Genomic DNA, 20,518 nt, shown 5'->3' with positions numbered 1-20,518 from the left:
AACGTCATCGCCTGCGTATCTTTCTCTGTACTGTCAGGCAAGGGATTAACCCAGATTCAATGAAGCGTACAGCTGGGCCAGAGAGGAGCATGTCTAAAAATGTGAGTCAATGTAGCGAAAGTACAGCCTAGGTCTAAACCAAAGAACCAGATTTGTGGCAGACAGAGCCAAGCAATCCCATAATCGATGGATGAAAGCAAAGCACTGTAGACCTACCCAGTCTGGTCATATGGTGAACAATTAAACAACCAAAAAGAGGACCCTCATTATCCGTGTAAAAGACAAGGTTGAAGCTTTTGCAACTATGTTTAGCAATAAGTTTCAATTGGAATATCTATTTTGGTCTTCTCCTTAGGTTCCCAAAATTACAGATACCAATCTGCAGACAATTTTATTCACTCCACATGATATCAAGAAACTGCTAAACCTACTGGATACAACAAAGACTGTGAGTCCTGACAACATTCCAGCAATACTGCTCTGTAATTAGTTGCACCTTTAGTCAAGCTGTTCCAGTACAGCTACAACACTGGCATCTACCTGGCAAAGTCAAAAAATGCCCAGAACTAGGAATAGGGTGAGAGGGGAAAGATATAAAAGAGACCTATGGGGCAACGTTTTCACGCAGAGGGTGGTACGTGTATGGAATGAGCTGCCAGAGGAAGTGGTGGAGGCTGGTACAATTGCAACATTTAAGAGGCATTTGGATGGGTATATGAATAGGAAGAGTTTGGAGGGATATGGGCCGGGTGCAGGCAGGTGGGACTATATTGGGTTGGGATATCTGGTTGGCATGGATGGATTGGACCAAAGGGTCTGTTTCCATGCTGTACATCTCTATGACTCTATGACTCTATAAATGCAATTTGGACAATTTCTGCCTCATTTTACTGCAATAAATATGTCACTGCTGTCTGTATTCTGAAAATATTTTTAAGGTTTTTAAGAAGATTACAAGGAGTACGCTTCTCAATCAGACTGTCTATAATACAGACAGATAGACATGACAATACAAACAGGGCATTTTTGGCCATGAATGGGTATTGTAGCCATCACCTCTATATGGGATGCCAGGCTAATTGTAGCATAATGGGGATGAGTATGCTAATGAAGATAATATGTATGATAATTTAATTTGACATCAACAGTTACATGCTATCAAGATTCGAAGAAGAGAACATAAGAAATAAAAACAGGAGTAAGTCTTGTCTCTCAAGCTTGCCCTATCATTCTATATGATCATGGCTAATCTGCCCCAGGCCACACTTTTTTTTGTGCTTGTTTCTCATTTCCTTCAACTTCTAGGTACTTCAGTTCCAATTACTTCCTCATACAATACTTTCAGTGATCTAGCTTTCAAACTCTCTCAGAAAATTCCAGATATTTACTGCCATTTGGGTGAAGGACTTCCTTTTCATCTCAATTTTACACATGTGATCCCTTATTCTGTAACTATGTCCCTTCGTTTGAGATCACTTACTAGGGGAAACATCTTCTCAACATATATCCTATCAAGTGCTCTCAGAAATGTCATTAAGATTACCCCTCATTCTTCTAAACTCTAATGACCCAAGCCTAGCCTGTTTAAGCATTCTTGATAAGTCAACCCCTTCTTCACAGGGATCAGCCCACTGAATCATTTTTGAACTATCTCCAAAGCTAATTTATTTGCCTAATTATGGGGAGCAGAACAATACACCTTCACCCTCTACAGTTTTGACAAGCCTTCTCTATTTTTTAAGCTCCAATTCCCCAGCAGTAAAGGCCAAAATTCTATTGTCTTCTTAATTACTTGTTGCAAATGAATGCTAACTTTTTGTGTTTCATATACAAGAACACACATTTGCCTCTACATTGCACATTTTTTTCAGGGATTTCTGTCCATTTAAATAATAGTCTGCCTTTTGATTCTTCCTGCCAAAGTGCATGACTAAACTTTCCTGCATTAAACTCTATCTGCCAAGTTTCTGACCACTCACTTAACCTGTTTGTATCACCTTGCAGATTCCTTATGCCTTCATCACAACATGAGCTCCCACCTACATTTATATGGAAAAATGGAAGACTTGTATGAGAGAATTCTATTCAGTGTTATGTATATTAGAACATAAATGAAGAATTTACAGGAACCTCTGAAAGTCAGTTAACAGTCAGTCTTAGAGTAGAGATGGATTTGGAGCAGATTCAAAATATGGAAAGTCTAACTACACAAAACAGCCTCAATTAGCCCCATGTCAGACAGAATCCATGAGGGTGGAGTCACTGTGAGAAGCCCATCCAATGCGGGTAATGATGTAGCACAAATCCTGGTGCAGCTAGGCAGATTTCTGAATTGAAGGGACTGATCAAAGTTCATGAGGAGAAGAGAAACAGGAAGACTCCAGCACACCAAAAGGAAAACTCAGAAGACTTCAAAAGAATAAAGGACATGAATTGGAAGACACTGTTAGTACAGAGGGAAAAAATTGGAAGAGAAACCAGAGAATCAAAATTCCCAGCAGGCTTCCCTCAGTCGGTAGATATAGGAACCTGGCTGAAAGTATGGTAAGATTGGTTGAGACACTGCCATTGCTACAGCAATTCGGGAATGCAGAAGGCCCACAAAAGGTAGATGAGTTATTTCTTACTGGTCTTTCCTAGTTATCAGTGCTGTTCATTAAAGTGGAGGACACAGTACAGCACTCATATTGGGTTCTTCATGCTGCAGAGCATGACAACACCAAACTGCCATGATTGTCAAGCAGAGAGATCTGAATGATAGAATGTGGAAGGGCTGTTTGGTCTTGAAAATCCTACATTACCATAGAAGCAGGCAAGTGTCAATAAAGAGAGAAGACCTGGAAGATGGAAAGTACTTGGAAAATAGATAGATCAGGAGATTCGAGGTCAAGTCCAGCAAGACAAACCAATGTTTTTAGGTAAAAGAAGGCCAGAAGAGGTTCTAGAGGTTAAAGGCTTCAAAACAGAATTTAGATTAGATATTGAGCTCTGGTTTGAAATTTAGCTGACAGGGTGACCTGGCTTAAATCAATGGATGTTTGACCAGTGAACATCCAACTGCAAAGTCCAGAAGGCACAGATCTTCAAGCATAAAGTCAGTTCACTGCCACACTTAGCCACAAAGAGCAAGGAGCATTGCTTTTAAGCAGGAATAAATGCATACAATTAGGTACTCCAGAAACAATGAATGCAGTGTTATAAGAAAGGAATTTTGTCAAAGTTTCCCATAGATCTTTACATGTTGAAGAAACTTGAAGTAAGAATATCACATGCCAAGACATAATGATGCCAAGCTAATATGTTTCCAGATTCCAAGGAGGGTAGCACAGCTGTTGCTACAGAAAATTCAGTCAAAACTTAACAGCATGCTACAATAGGAAGTAACAGTTACAGATCCATCCAGATGGTGCTCGGGGCTGATAGAAGTCCCCAAGCTGAGAAAAGAGCTCAGATTTTTAGTGGATCTTATGTAGCTGAATAGGGTCCCCAGATCGAAGTCCACCCAATTTTTTCAGTCTGGCAAAAATAATTAGCTATATATTCTTCATGAAATTAGGCATGAATAGCAGATTTTGGCAAGTAGCCCGAGATTACAAATCAAGGTTATTAACTTTTTCCATCATGCTGCTCAGGTGGGTTTTTTTTTCGCAGTTGTCTCGTACCAGACATCTTTCATCGTGCCATGTTTCAAATCCATGAAGGCAAGCAAGATCTAACCTGCCATATGGATGACATGTTGGTGCATGGCATGATTGATAAAGTCCAGGAAGTTTTGAAAACATGGCCGAGTGCAGGCTTTACTAACAATGAGAACTAACAATTCACAAAGATTGTTTTTGTTTTCCATTCCACAAGGGAATTGAGTCATGGTAGAGCCTATGAAGTCAAGGGCAGTGAGTGAGTTCTCACAACCAAAGAATGTCACTGAATTCCCTGCTTCTTAGGAAAGATCACCCAAGTGGGGAAGTTCTTTCCAAATTTGGTTACTATGACACAACTTCTGGGGGAGCTTTTAAGCTTTTAACCAGTGGCTTTGGAATTCTGGAGCAGACAATAGAATTTCAGAAGATTAAGTAGAGTTACTGTCCTCCATTTGTATTAGCCCATTACAGCTGCCAGATTGTCCATATTGTAGTTGCAAATCCATCCACCATGGGATAAGGCATAGTACTTATTCAAGTTCAGCATGATGAGAGCAGGAAATCTGTCTAATTTGCAATGTAGTGCTGACAGAAGCAGCATTATTCTTTGCAAATTTCAAGAAATAGGCTTTAGCAGCTCCATTATATGAATGTTCCTCAGATTATCTGATGGTATTGAGATGTCATGTGGAGACACCATTGCTTACACTATTGCATTATAAGGAAATAGTGAATACACTATTCTAGAGGCTCAGACTCAGATTAATAAACTCTGATACTCATCAATGAAGGAGCATTGCTGACAGAATCCAGAATGACAGGGGAACAGAATGAAACAGAAAATGTAGTCCTCTTTGAAGAAGTAGAATATTTTTTGACAGTGACAACAAATTTTTACTGGTTTTCAAGAAGAAATAATGGACCAAATCTCACAGGGGTCTGAGCGACTTGCAAATGTGAACAAGCACAGATTCCTATGATGAGAAAGTGAGGACTGCAGATGCTGGAGATCAGAGCTGAAAATGTGTTGCTGGAAAAGCGCAGCAGGTCAGGCAGCATCCAAGGAGCAGGAGAATCGATGTTTCGGGCATGAGCCCTTCTTCAGGCTCAGCCCTTCCTGAAGAAGGGCTCATGCCCGAAACGTCGATTCTCCTGCTCCTTGGATGCTGCCTTACCTGCTGCGCTTTTCCAGCAACACATTTTCAGATTCCTATGATGGTGTACATGCAGCCAAGTGCTTTTTAAGGAATACTGCCAACTTTGTCCGTTAGTTTGTGGAGTTTTACTCAACACGTTGGAGCTGGGCAAGACTTCTGATTCAGTTAAAATCATATTGGGACTCTAATTATATCATAGGACCCTGAATTCTAAAACAATTAAAGAGGCACCTGTCTCAACTCCCCTTTAAAATGGTGGTTAATAGGCTTCTGGATAATTCATTATTTAAGTGGTCAATTCATCTTGTTACCATTGGATGAATAAAGTTAAGTTGTACCAATATTTTATTGAAGTATCAGTACTAATAGTTAAAGTATTTTTTGCTGATTTTTGAATCCAGTTCATGATCTGAAAAATATCTACAATACATAAATCATTCTGACTGTTGGCTGGATTAATATGCTGAGTTTTGTAATCACAAAGAGTTGGGAAATTATTCAAACATATGGTACAACATTTCCTTTTATAGATTGTCATCACTATTTTAAGAATGTTCAGCAATTTTTTAACCACTTATTACATTGTCAGTGTTATGGGTATATCCATACTAAATGAAAAAAAATTATTCCAAAAGGCAGGCAGATCAAATGACACCAAAATTGGCTTTGGTAAAGAAATATGTTACAAAGAAATATACTTTCTAACTTTTGACTAAACCCATAAAAATCCTACTAAAGCGTATACTTAGAACGTAGAACATAGATCATCGAACATTACAGTGCAGTACAGGCCCTTTGGCCCTCAATGTTGCGCTGACCTGTGAAATTAATCTAATGTCCATCTAACCTACACCATTCCATTATTATCCATATGTATGTCCTGTGCCCATTTAAATGCCCTTAATGTGGGCGAGTTTACTACTGTTGCAGGCAGGTCATTTCTTGTCTCTACTACTCTCCGAGTAAAGAAACTACCCCTGATATCTGTCCTAAATCTATTACCCCTCAATTTAAAGCTATGTCTCCTTGTGTTAGCTTTCACCATCTGAGGAATAAGGCTCTCACTGTTTGTCCTATCTAATCTTCTGATTATCTTATATGTCTCGATTAAGTCACTTCTTAACCTTCTTCTCTCCAATGAAAACAGCCTCAGTTCCCTCAATCTTTCCCCATAAGACGTTCCTTCCATACAAGGCAACATCCTTGTAAATCTCCTCTGAACCTTTTCCAAAGCTTCCATATCTCCTAGAATGTGGTGACCAGAACTGCACCCAATACTCCAGGTGCGGCCTTACCAGTGTCTTGTATAGCTGAAGCATGACCTCATGGCTCTGAAACTCAATCCCCCTACCAATAAATGCCAACACACCATATGCTTTCTTAACAACCCTATCAATCTGGGTGGCAACTTTCAGGGATTTATGCACCTGGACACTGAGATCTCTCTGTTCATCTACACTGCCAAGCATTTTACCATTAGCCCAGTACTCTGCATTCCTGTTACTTCTTCCAAAGTGAACTACCTCACTCTATCCCACATTAGCCTCCATTTGCTATGATTCATCCCAGCTCTGCATCTTATCTCTGTCCCTCTGTAACCCACAATATCCTTCGGCATGATCCACAACTCTGCCTACCTTAGTGTCATCTGCAAGTTTACTAACCATACTTCTGCTCCCACCTCCAGATCATTTATAAAAATGACAAACAGCAGTGGCTCTAAAACAGATCTTTGCGGCACACCACTGGTAACTGAGCTCCAGGGTGAACATTTCCCATTAACCACCACCCTTTCTGCTAGCCAATTTCTGATCCAAACCGCTAACTCACCTTCAATCCCAAAATTCCGTATTTTGTGCAATAGCCTACCATGTGAAACCTTATCAAACACCTTAGTGACGTCCACATACACCACATCAACCACCTTATCTTCATCCACCTGTTTTGTCATCTTCTCAAAGAACTCAATAGCTGTACCTTCTATACCTTCCCAGCCTAGATATAAATAAATGTCAATTCAAATGTATGACATGATTGAAAATGAAGTTTTTTGTTTGCTTCATAATGGCGGTTGCTAAGATACTGATGATAGACAGAAACAATGGGACAAGATTATTCCTTCTAGAATGAAATATGCACTACCCAAAATCTTCTGAGTAGAAATTTGCATTAAGAAATGGTTATGGGGATTTAGATAGTTCAGCACGTTCCCAGATATGTGCAGATATGGAAGGAAAATTCACAGGAGGAGTTCGGTAATTTCCAGCACCCATGGAAACAATGGCTTCTTAAGATTCAAACTCTTCTGTTATATTAATACTTGGGACTCAGTTGGCTCAGATAGCTGATTTGCAATGGAGAGTGATGCCAACAGCATGGGTTCAATCCCTGTGCCAGCTGAGGATACCATAAAGGTCTCTCCTTCTCAACCTCTCCTTTTGCCTAAGGCATGGTGACCCTCAGCTTAAACCACCACCAATCATTTCTCTCTGATGATAAAGCAATTCTCTGGGATTATGGTGCTTTACCATTACCAATGTTAGTGCTACTTCTCGGAACCTTGTCTGCCAGTAACATATCATTGAATAGTTGCGGTACTTCATAGTTTTTTCAATATATGTCTTTCTTGACATCATAGGCATGTAAAGCCATCTCCCTAATGTTTTCTCCAACGGAGAAGTGATCTCACTATTAATCAGTCATGAAACTGCAGTTCTCAACTGCATTCTTGCTCTGTATCGGAGAACCTAGCATTGTGATGACAACTAATTAAGAATAGCTAATTAACCGTCAAACTGATAGGAAAAAAACATTTGTTGGCATTGTGTTACTGTCACTTTAGTCTTTGCCAAGGAGCAATAACTCATAAGTATCATTGGTTAGATATTGACTGTGAATCAATTTCATTGTTTCAAAGTCCCTGCCTTCTATGAATGGCTCCTCTCTGTTGCTCAGGGTTGATAGCATCCATCAATTTATTTCTTTAAAGTATGCAGAGAAGTTTTCTGCGGAAACTCTATAAAGTGTTTGATATGATTTACTTGCATTTTTTTCTGTTAAGACGCCTGATAAGCATCAAAGATTCTGCCTTGATGCTTTGTGCTCAAGAGGCTGCAGAGAAATTACAGACTACAGATTACTTCAAAGGGGTGATGGATACTAGAGGGACTGTTAGTTTCTTTAGGTGATTTTAGTTGTGTTCTGAAATGGGAAGGGAACAGTTCTGAAGAGCTGAGGATCACTGGGATATTTCTGCATGTTTTGAGTGGATGACTTGGTGCTCATTGTGGACTATTTGCTGGTGGTTGGGATGATGGTTGGGATGTGGTTTGCAGACAAGCTGGAGCTGAAGGGTTGGGTGTGACTGGAACTTTGGATGGCGACAGGAAGCTGATAGGTTTGTGGACTGGTGCCCAGTTGTCAATTACAGGGACCTTCTGCCCACAGGCAGCTGTATGGTTGGTTCTCAAATGGCTGAAAGGCTTGGGACTGTGAATAGGATAGTGAGAAGTCTTCAGATCTCTACCAGCTCAGGAACTTGCTCTGAGCTCTGCATAAAAGCCACTTTAAATCTGAAGGAAATCAACTTATTTCTTCCTCAGCAGTTGGTGTAAGATGTGACTTTTAATAAATAAATTAGCAACTTTTATAAGTATATTTCCTGTAAAGCAGTGAAAACCCTTCAGAGAAAGAAGACTGAGAAGTGCTCTGATTAGCATAAGAATCATCTCAGCAATTCTATGAGCAGGAAAAGCTGAACAGCCTTCCCAGACATTTCCCCTGTTCATTTGTAAGGGGGACTTTATTAGAGGATTAGATTTTAACTAGTAGAGTTATATGCCAATAGTTCATAATTTTTTGCAAATAGCTAAAGTCTGTTTACAAGTAATAAATAGTAATCCTTGTTAAATATATATACCTGGTCTTTGCTTTCTGTTAGTCTGTGACTAACAGGCTGGTAAATTGGGGAAATTTGTGTACTTTTCAAATATTTAGCTTTTATGATGATCTACACACCAGTGAGGCATAACAGTATGACCCAGCCAGGAGCATGATGTAATGGTATAACTCCTGGTCAATAAAGATATAACAAGCCTCATTAAATGAAAAGCTCTGGAATAGAAATCTTTTCTTAAAGGAGGGTTTCTGCAGGTGGACATATCTGAAGAAGCTTATTAGTATATACCAGAAAAGCTCTGCAAAATTGCACAGTATGTTAAAGTCTGCATAATTTGGGTACATCATATGAATACACCGTGGTGGATCTGCCTCAGGAATTAAAGAATGCTGTTTCTTATTCAAATGATTCTCATTATTTTCACTTTGTGTAACCACATGTGCACTTCATAAGTATTAATGTTTTTCTATTTTCATTAGGCTTATATTAAAGAATGTTTTAAAAAGTAAAGATGATATGCATCAATATTCATTGTAATTCTATGACTTTTCCATTGACATCCTTGTATTTTTTCTAAATGTCAATGTGATACTTTCTGCTAATGCTCCCCATGTATTATCATTGGTGGTACAGATAATGATAGAAGCAGCAGGCACATCAATGTTGTTAGCTGGAGAATACACAGCCAGGTAGGTAGCACAGACATCAGTCAAGATTTCTAGAGGAGTTTGCATTTCTTCAGGTGAAAATAATGGATAACTAACCAGCTAATGGTCTAATGGTATTTTGTGCAGCACGACTGTAGCAGACTACTAAAGCTAGCTGTACAGTCTGAGCAAAAGTGGGGAAGCTTTTTTTCTTAAATTTGCATTTTAATCAAATGTTGTTTACCTAATTATGCAATGTGACTTTGTGCCGAAGATAATAACCAAACCAAACATTCATGTGAAACTTTGTGTACTGCTTGGACATTGAAATGAACAGGAGTCTAGAAGATCAGTTTCTCTCAGAATAGTTTTGGAAAGAAATCAACAGAGAACACATGTAAGAGAATATGATAGAGTCCAGTAGTTTCAAACCTGGGACAGGTTTTTAATGAGATCAGTCTGTGGAAAATATTTATAAAGTAATTTACTGAAGTAGAAGCTATCCTGGGGTTATGGATATACAAACTTATATTAACAAAGTGTTAACATCAGTATACATAATAAGCACACAACAAAGAAATCCTCCATCAGATATTGCTAAACTTCTATGTTATCGACCAGGCCAGGCCCCCTTGAAATATTCCAAGAAGGCAGCCCAGACTCTAACGTTTTTAGTTGTTTTCAGCAGATGTAATGTGGATATTTCAGGAGCGATGGATCTGGTTAAACCACTTGGTTTCAAGTAAAACAGAATTTAATTATACATTACTAAATGAAATGCAAGCAAAAGAAAACTGAATTTAGAATGACAACTATTTGAAAACCCAACCTTCACGATATCCCTGCAATTTACCAAATGAGATGTTCTAATTTCCCACAATACCCCATAAACACACTCTTTGGCAAAAAGATTAAATTCAAACACAAGTTTTACAGGAGAGATGTTAGAGAAGATTAACCAGGGATCATTTGCTGAAGCTTGGAGCCTCTTTTCACAGTAGCTGCTTCTCTGACCCCAGGAGTTTTTAACTGCTAAACCTAATCCAAACTAGAAAAATCCCTGAACTGGGAGAACTGGCCACTCTCCTGCCATTGTTTTCAAATCGATATTTCCAGTCATATCGGAACTTCTCCCTTTATGACTCACCTTGCAAAAGAAAAGGACAACATGACCTTGTTAAAGCAGCAGTCTCGTCATGTCTGCAAAAGATTCAGCCTTTAATTTTGGATTAATTTACATCACTCTCTCCTCTCTAGTGGATATCATAGAATCATTGAATCCCTACATTATGGAAGCATGCCATTCAAGTCCATACCAACCCTCCAAAGAGCATTCCCCATTCCACCCCCCACCCAGTCCCGCCCCATTCCTATATCCCTACATTTACCATGGCTAATCCACCTAGCCTGCACATCCCTGGCACTATGGGCAATTTACCATGGCCAAACCACCTAACCTAGGAGAAAGTGAGGACAGCAGATGCTGGAGGTCAGAGTCAGAGTGTGGTGCTGGAAAAGCACATCTGGTCAGGCAGCATCCAAAGAGCAGGAGAGTCGACATTTTGAGCATAAGCTCTTCATCAGGAATGTGGGGATGCCCAAGGGAGGGGGATAGAGTTAGGGGCAGGTTAGCCAGGTATGTAATAAGTAGATGAAGGTGGGAATGATGGTGATAGGTTGGATCAGAGGGTGGAACAGATAGGTGGGAAAGAAGATGGACAGGTAGGACAGTTCAAGAGGGCAGTGCCAAGTTGGAGGGTTGGCTCTGGGATGAGGAGGGGATAGGGGAGATGAGGAAACTGGTAAAATTGACACTGATCCCGTGTGGTTGGAAGGTCCCAAGGCAGAAGGTGAGGTGTTCTTCCTCCAGGCGTTGGGTGGCTAGAATTTGGCAGTGCAGGTGGCCCAGGACTTGCATGTTCTTGGTGGAGTGGGAGGGGGAGTTGAAACGTTCAGCCACAGGGTGAGGGGACTGTTCAGTGTGTGTGTCTCAGAGATGCCCTCTGAAACATTCTGCAAATTGGCATCCTGTCTCCCCACTCCGATGTATCACCATCACCCTCCACCTTCTTCCACCAATTGCATTCCAAGCTATCCCCCCCCAGCCCCACCCACTCCCATTTATCTCTCAGTCCCCTTGCAAACCACCTCCCACATTCCTGATGAAGAGCTTATACTCAAAACGTTGACTCTCCTGCTCCTTAGATGCTGCCTGACTGGCAGTGTTTTTCCATCGCCACACTTTTTGACCCAAACTACCTAACCTGCACATCTCTGGACAATGGGAGGAAACTGGGGTGCCTGGAGGAAATGCACTTAGACCTGAAGTGAATGTGCAAACTACACACAGGCAGTCACCCAAGGTTGGAATTGAACCATGGTTCCTGGTGCTGTGAGGCAGCAGTGCTATCTTACAATACGTATTTTCAGTCAAAAACTAAAAATATTGAAATGAATATGTGAATTGAAATGGGCTTTCCTAATTTGTAAAACTCATTTATGTGCAATGTTAATTCACATCAATGCATGTTCCTGAGGTGAAGCTGACATCTGCCTGGGGATTAAAGACAGGGGACCTGTTCACTTTAAACTTGCAGGAATTGTCAAAGCCTGTCTAAACCATTTTCAATTCTTTTGCCCTCATCTTTACCTGAACAACAGATAGTTGCTGCAATCATGGCAATTACTGGGATTGTGATGATGGCATATGCAGATGGTTTCCACGGTGATTCAATCATCGGAGTAGCGCTGGTTGTCGGATCTGCCTCCACATCAGCATTATACAAGGTAAGTAGACACAACTTGTAACTCTGAAAGATTAATCACATTTATGGTTTCATGCCCTGGTTTTTATTACTGATATTCAGTACAAGCTGAATATGACTATGGCAATCAGATCAGTTTTGTCGTGCATGTTTTACCAGGCCAAGTTTGCCAGCTGCATGCTGTAATTGCTTCACCTCCCATCAAAATCTGGAAGATTTCTACTTATTTTTGATACTAGTATTCATTTAGAAACCTATCTGGAAACTTCAAAATCAATATTGTCCAAATTTTTCCACACTACATCTGAAACTTTAAACTGAAAACACAATAGAATTCAATGAGATGGTGAGCCAGTGCCAATGGCAATGCCAGCTCCTATTTAAGATTCATTGAGTACTTGAGTTTGCTTTGAAAATGCTTTACATAGATGTTCTCTCAAAAATGTCATTAAAAGTGATAATTCTGCAGAATAATTGTTTTCTTTCAGACTCATTTTAAGGAATGAACAAAAAATATGTCTTACTGATTTTAAAGATCTACTTTATTGTACAAAGAGTGAAAGGTAATGCTGTCCTGGTGATGGTGTAGGGCTGGAGGGGGAATCTGCAATCTGACAGGACGGCCCAGACCTCTTGCTTTCCTGACTATATTGAGATTAAGATGGTGCAGGAATGGTCAAGAATGGTCATTCCATCTAGAGGCTGTTATGTTACATAGAATACAAATATGCTTTTTAAAGGCACAGTATATTTTTAAGAGACTTTGTTATGACATCAGCACTATATCATAGCATGTGATCCATTCTATAAAGACCTAATTCTCCATTTTAACTCCAATCGCTTGAAGCATGACACACTACTAGGAGCATGACGCTGTGAGTAAATTTGTGGCTTTATATTAGCCCAGACACTTATGTGCCAGGGGAATAAAATGTTGGTCCATAAATTTTAGTTGAAATGATGCCTTTTGAATTCTTCATACATAATATTCACACTCTGTTTCTTAGGTTATGAGAGATAATATAAGCTTTGCTAGATCAGGTTTAAAAAAACCATGTTAGAGATAACCTCACAGCATGACACCAGCAGTGATGTACATAAAATACCCAAATGTATCTGCAGTAGAGTTTTGGCAAGTTAATTAAAGGTCAACCAGACAATAGCTTTAAACAATAGAGGATTTGGGAAAAGGGAAAATTTCTCACCTTTAAACACCATCAGCTTCTGTGAATACAGACAGCTGTGAAATTTTGTAGACAGAAAACCATCTAGGAAAACAATTAATTTATATTTGATTCTTTAAAGACAAAAGCCATTTCCAAGATTGCTTCCTCTAATGAAAGCTAAGAAGAAACAAAAGGTAGAATTTTATAGGAGCCTGAATGGCGTGGACTATAGTGAGAGATGTAGCAGAATCATGAGAGGCCTATCTCAGCATTAGGAGATGCAGATACTTGGGAACACCAGCACCTGCAAGTTCCCCTCCAAGACGCTCACCATCCCATTTTGGAAATATATTGTTGTCCCTTTACTGCAGCTGGGTCAAAATCCTGGAATTCCCTCCATAGCAGCATTGTGGGTCCAACTGCAGCACATGGACTATATTGGTTAAGAAGGCAGCTTACCACCCTTCTCAAGAGCAATTAGGCAAAGGCAATAAATGGTGGCCCAGCCAGTGATGGCCACATTCAATAAATTAATCTTTAAAAATGCATGGCACTCAGTATTATTAGCTGGGCAAACATAGCATTGATGAAGCTTTTTCCTGCTACAGTATAGACATGGAGCATTGCAGTACCTGTATCCTCTGCCGTTCCCCATTTTGTTTTGCCGTAACACTTTGCACTGGGGGCCATGCCATCTCAGAGCATAATGGTGGGTGATAGAGATTAATATCAGAGGAATCAAACTTCACTGTATAGACCTTGCTGTCCATTTACTCTGTGCCTGGTCTTTTCCTCTCTTCTGGATAAAATAACAAGCCTTTTAGGTCCTCTTTGCCTCCAGCATCATCTCCAGGGTAGTGTCAGATAACTGGAAGCAGCCTTGCTTCCATCCTGTTTCTTCCTGCCAGTATCTGAGACATCATTTGATGTGTCCATTCCAATCCTCTAGCATATGGCAGGATCCCTCTCAAAAGACATCCTCTCATTAACAAGTGTGGTTCATCATAGCCCCCACACCTCTGTGATTGATTGAGAAACCTTTACCTCAATTATGGCATTAGCATTGCACTAATGTAACTCACTGCTTCAATATTCGCATTATTGACTTGGCTCCTTCATCCCTAACTTGCCATGAAAAGGCAAATTTAAATAAAGTATGTGAAATGAACTGCCAGAGGAAGGGGTGGATTACAACATTTAAAAGACATTTGGACAGGTACATGAATAAGAAAGGCATAGAGGGATCTTGGCCAAATGCAGGCAAGTAGGACTAGTTTGGTTTGGGAAACCTGGTCTTCAAGGATGAATTGGATCAAAGGGTCTGTTTCCATGCTGGATGACTCTATGACTCTAAGCGTTCATTGACTCCTTTTTCAGTATTGTCTCCAGCATGCACTCTACTCTCCCTTGTCATATATATAAATACATGGTGAACAGAGTGTTCCTGAATACAGCTTGGTGGGACAATACTACTGAGTCCAATCTCTTGGAGAATCCAACTTAATTCCTCTTCAGATTTTAAATCAGTTAGCAGATCATCACTTAATGCTGTATCCTGTTATCTAATGCAATAATCTCCTCTGAAGTATCTTGTTAGAGATTTCCTGAAACTTTATGTGTACCACATTCATTGCATTTCCCTCACCCATTATCTGTCACTTCCTTGAAGAATTCTTGATGGTCTGTTACGTATGATATTCTTTTCTGAATTTAGTTTTAGCTGTATGCAATTCTTTTGTCTAAATGTTTTGTTATTTTATCTTTAATTAAGGATCCCACTAATTTCTGACTTTAGATTTCAAACTGTCCTGTAATTACCTAGCTTGTCTCTATCTCTATATTGTGAAAAGTATATGACACTTCCATTCCCCAGTCCTTTTCCATGCATGTACGATCATATAACACCAAGGGTCAATGATCTCTTCCATTACATTTCCTTGCCTTTGGCTATGAAGCACTTGGAAGCATCTTTAATTTGTGAAAGGTACTATACAAATACATTTTTCTCCTGCAAGTATAAGATAAAAAGTTACCAATACTCTTCCTTAGAAGTGTTATGCTAACAGAGTATTAGAGTATAGCTAAGACTGGGAATTTAACTTGCTAACTGTGAAATTAGAAACCATCTCGATACTAGTTACAGCTATAGACCTCAACAACCAATGTGAAGCAGGTTTCTATTTTATAATAACAGTAAAATCTATTAATCAGTTGCAAAAGAGATTTCCATGCATTACTATTCCAGTGTCTCCCACACTGAATTTTATTACAACCAGTGGAGGAAGATGGGGTTGGCATCACGACAAAGATGTATCACTCTGATCGTTGCAGGTCAGACAGCCCAAGCTGTTCCCATAGTAATTACGTACCAATGAGCAGAAAACAGAGATAATGGGGTAAATTGGCAGCAATAACTGAACACCTTTCCAAGAAACAAGTTCATTTAACTTCTTGTTTGTAAGGTCACATTCTTGATTTTATAACACATGACCATTGACTGCTTTGGTGATTTCAAATCCTAAAAAGGGGTCCAAACTAAAACAGAGTTGAACATATATTGATATTTATAATGACAGAAAATATGGAAATGTAGGGTAAAAATTTACCCAAAACACAACTGACAATTTCACAACAACAGTCTGTTAATCTAATCAATTCTGTTGAGCTGACTGGAAGATATGTGCATTCCTTACCTCTGAGCCAGGGCACGCAGGGTCTTATCTCACCTGCTCCATATGTGTGTCATAACGTATCTGAACAGGTTAATTAGAAAATATCGACAAATTAGGAGGTGTAGGTAATTCAGCCTTGAGCCTTTTCCAGTATTTGATGGGATTGTGGCTGATCAGATTATGGCCTCAACTTCATTTTCCTATTTAGACAATAGACAATAGATGCAGGAGTAGGCCATTCAGCCCTTCGAGCCTGCACCGCCATTCAATATGATCATGGCTGATCATTCCCAATCAGTATCCTGTTCCAGCCTTATCTCCATAACCCTTGACTCCACTATCTTTAAGAGCTCTATCCAATTCTTTCTTAAATGAATCCAGAGACTGGGCCTCCACTGCCCTCACTTGTCTAAGAATCTAAGTAATCCATACTTAAAGATATTAAATGATTCAGCCTGTACTGCTCGCTGGGAGGAGCATTTTGTAGACTAACGACATTCTGAGGGAAAAACAATCCTCATTGGGCTGAAACTTTTCTTCAGTTAAATATTAGTTTCACTGAGGGACTCTCTCCACAAGGCCTAGCAAGATCTTTCATTGTGCCAAACTCACCATATTAACTACATCTGCTGCCCCTATGGCACCTTATCAAATTCTAGTCCCACTTCCAGAACAGTTCACCAGATACCTATTGAAAGACTGTGTCATATTTAAAAAGCTGATTTGCACTTGAGCGAGCATTGGCACTTCCAGGTTGCCCCCTGGGTCAGGACGATCTTCACAGTCAGAGGAATGGCCAACAGTGCCACAAGCTAGTCAATGAAGTTCTCTGCACTGCCACAGTGCTACACTGTACCCTCTGCCACCTCACATCCACCCTGCTTGTTCTACTGCACCCACCTCCCACCAAAGCTTCTGTTCTGTCACTCATTATTTCCTGCGATGTCTTCCCTCACTTGCTTTCATCCTCCCAAACACCCACACCCCCAACCCTGCATTGGGGGCACTGCACTCCCTGCCTACTTTCCTGAAACATATCAATCCACTCGACCAGCACTAACAGCCATGCCACTCATTTTCACCTCACTCAGTGCCTGCTGATAAAAGGATAGAGTGGGCCCAGACGATGGGAGCAGTATCCGGCTTCTCAATTCCTGTGAGGAGGGAATCCCTGGCCCTTGCAGGGTAAAGGCTGATGAAGGGCTTATGCCCGAAACATCAATTCTCCTGCCAGTCGGATGCTGCCTGACCTGCTGTGCTTTTCCAACACCACATTCTCGACTCTGATCTCCAGCATCTGTAGTCCTCACTTTCTCCCCCTTACAGGGTAAGACTGAGACTGCTCCAGCAGAGATGCTGTCCCACTAACCAAGTAAGCATTCGCTGTGGCTCTCACATTAACCCCACCTCTAACCAGTGGCCAGGGTGCCTTCTCTCCCTCTTGCCTTGCAGGTAATAGCGGGATGTCCAGCGGGAATAGTGGGAAAAACGGCTGCTACACCAGACACCACCTCTTTGCTGCCTGAGGAAGACAGTACTGAGGTCACAGAGAAGGCATAAGCAAGGCTGCCTCCTACACCATTCGTTGGCTCAGATTCCTCAGTGAAATGTTCACACTCAGAACATTTGAGAGCACAAGCTGTCATTAGGACAGCTCTGCCAGCTGCAGAATCTGGGACAACACTGCGATGGACTGGGAGGACAGAAAGGAAAAACCTTTTGAGAGCATTTTGGTGGCCTACAGCACCCTGCATAGAACAGATCACATTTTGATAGATTTGATTGGTTTTGTGCTACATCTGTTTGCTTAAGTCTCCTTATAACCCCCAATGTTACTGTGTCAGCATACTACCTGTTGTCACAGGATGTACTGTGGATCGATCTTTAAGTTGAGAGCCTGCTGCAGCTTGGGGAAGTAAGATGAATAAGGCCTGTGTAATGTAATGGATTCTGCTGGCACCAATATCTCTTGTGGTCAAACATCCCTATTCCTTCACTGGCCTCTGTCTCCAAAAGTGTTGGTGCTGAAGTGAAGTGGTCAGCAGTGTGGGTGCAGGAAATTATACAGCAAACAGGCAGCCAATGCATCAGGATCAATAGAGCTTGGGGAGCCCGCAGACCTGTACAGTGTGTGGCTCTGTTGTGGCCATCTAAAGGGCCTTACTTCAGTGGGTCTTGCAGCCCCCTCCCTCGCAGTTTAAAATGTGTGCTTCACACACTCCAGATGTGGTCACTGCTATTTTCTTTCACATTGCATTGTTTCAGTTTAAAGCACAACGGGAGGTAACAGTGAGCTTGACCTCTGTGATACATTTCGTCAAAGCCCATGTCGCTCAGGCTCTTTTAAGATTCTGTACCTTATCACTGTTTTGATTGAAGACCTTTAATTTTTAAACTATGTTCCCGAATTCTAGTGTCTCCCATATGCTCTCAGCACCCACCCTATCAAATTCCATGAGGACCTTATATGTTTCCATGAGAGAATCTCCCTCTTCCAAATTTCAATGGTACAGGGCTAACCTGACCAACATTTCTAATGCAATTATATACTTAAGAAGCATTATGGAACAGTGGTAGTGTCCCTATTTCTAAGTCACAAAGCCCAGCTTAAAGCTCCACCTATTTCAGAGGTTTGTTATATCATTTCTGAATGTGTTGATTAGAAATATATATACTTTACATAAAGAGATCAAAACTAAGCAGTACTTCAGATGTAGCATAATTAATATACACTGTACTTTTATATTCCATTGCCCTTGCAATAATCTCCATTTACATTCCTAATCACTTTCTGTACCTTTATACGAAGTTCATGTGATTCATCTAGCAGGACACCAGATGTCCCTGGACCTTTGGGTTCTGAAGTATTTCTTTATTTCATAGTATACTGCTTTTCTATCCTTCCTGCCAAAGTGGACAAGTTCTCATTTCCCATCTTATACTCCAACTGCCAGAGCCTAGATAAAGAGTTTAATAATAGGGGCATGGAGCTCTCAGGAATCTGCTGGGATCAGGGTTAAAGCCCAGCAGCCAATGTTTCCTCTCAGCTGCATGTACATATACCATAAGGTATCACGCACGTGATCAGTGTTAAACATTGAATATAGAACATAGAACACAGAACATAGAACATAGCACAGTACAGCACAGTACAGGCCCTTCAGCCCTCGATATTGTGCCGACTTTTTATCCTATTCTAAGATCAGACTAACCCTTCATTGTACTATCTTCCATTTGTCTATCCACGATTCATTTAAATGTCCCTAATGTATTTGACTCTACTACCACTACTGGCAGTGCATTCCACGCACCCACTACTCTCTGTGTAAAGAACCTACCTCTGACATCTCCTCTAAACTTTCCTCCAATCACCTTAAAATTATGCCCCCTTGTGATAGATATTTTTGCCCTAGGAAAAAGTTTCTAGCTATCCATTCTATCCATGCCTCTTATTATCTTGTACACTTCTATCAAGTCACCTCTCATCCTTCTTTGCTCCAATGAGAAAAGCCCTAGTTCCCACAACCTTCTTCATAAGACATACTCTCCAGTCCAGGCAGCATCCTGGTAAATCTCCTTTGTATCCTCTCTGAAACTTCCACATCTTTACTACAATGAGGCAACCAGAACTGAACACAATATTCCAAGTGTGTCTAACAAGGGCTCTATAGAGCTGAAGCATATCCTCATGGCTCTTCAACCCAATCCTCCTGCTAATGAAAGCCAATATGACATATGCTTTCTTGACAACCCTGTCAACTGGGGTGGCAACTTTAAGAGATCTATGGACATGGACCGGAGATCCCTCTGTTCCTCCACACTGCCAAGAATCCTTGCCTTTAACCCTGTATTCTGTATTCAAATTCAACCTTCCAAATTGAATCATTTCACACTTTTCCAGGTTCAACTCTATCTGCTACTTATCAGCCCAGTTCTGCATTCTGTCAATGTCCTGTTGCAACCTACAACAGCCCTCCACATATCCACAACTCCACCAACCAAAAAACTTACTAACCCACCCTTCCACTTCCTCATCCAGGTAATTTATAAAAATCACAAAGAGCAGAGGGCCAAGAACCGATCCCTGCAGGAACAACCACTGATCACCAAGCTCCAGGCTAAATACTTTCCATCTACTATTACCTTCTGTCTCCTTTGGGCCAGCCAATTCTCTATCCAGACAGCTAGGTTTCCCTGTATCCAAAGCTGACTTATTTTTTGAATGATGCTACCATGGGGAACCTTATCAAATGCCTTGCTAAAGTCCATGTACACCACATCCACTGCTCAACCTTCGTCAATGCAGTTTGTAAGATCCTCAAAGAATTAAATAAGGTTTGTGAGGCATGACCTGCCCCTCACAAAACCATGCTGACTATCTCTAATCAAACTATGGTTTTCCAAGTATTCATAATTCCTGTCTCAGAATCCTCTGCAATACTTTGCCCACCACAGACATAAGACTGACTGGTCTGTAGAGTCATAGAGTCAGAGAGATGTATAGCATGGAAACAGACCCTTCGGTATTCCCAGGATTATCTCTATTCCCTTTCTTGAACAAGGGAATAACAT

At 40.7% G+C, this 20,518-nt stretch overlaps 1 protein-coding gene across 3 annotated transcripts in view; it reads left to right on the top strand.

Moving 5' to 3' along the window:
* The window catches only part of slc35f4 (solute carrier family 35 member F4), a 191,947-nt gene that overhangs the window by 151,660 nt on the left and 19,769 nt on the right, over window positions 1–20,518 (top strand). For 2 of the 3 annotated variants that reach the window (XM_072568803.1, XM_072568804.1), the window contains exons 4-5: window positions 356–448; window positions 12,005–12,130. In XM_072568803.1, coding sequence (XP_072424904.1) covers window positions 356–448; window positions 12,005–12,130 — 219 coding nt within the window. The remainder of the gene's footprint in view (window positions 1–355; window positions 449–12,004; window positions 12,131–20,518) is intronic. The other variant, XM_072568805.1, reaches the window with a different exon arrangement.

This window comes from Chiloscyllium punctatum, chromosome 4 (assembly GCF_047496795.1).
Source record: "Chiloscyllium punctatum isolate Juve2018m chromosome 4, sChiPun1.3, whole genome shotgun sequence".
NCBI lineage: Eukaryota > Metazoa > Chordata > Chondrichthyes > Orectolobiformes > Hemiscylliidae > Chiloscyllium > Chiloscyllium punctatum.
The sequence above is the reverse complement of the archived record's forward strand: the minus strand, read 5'-3'. Positions and strand labels throughout refer to the sequence as shown.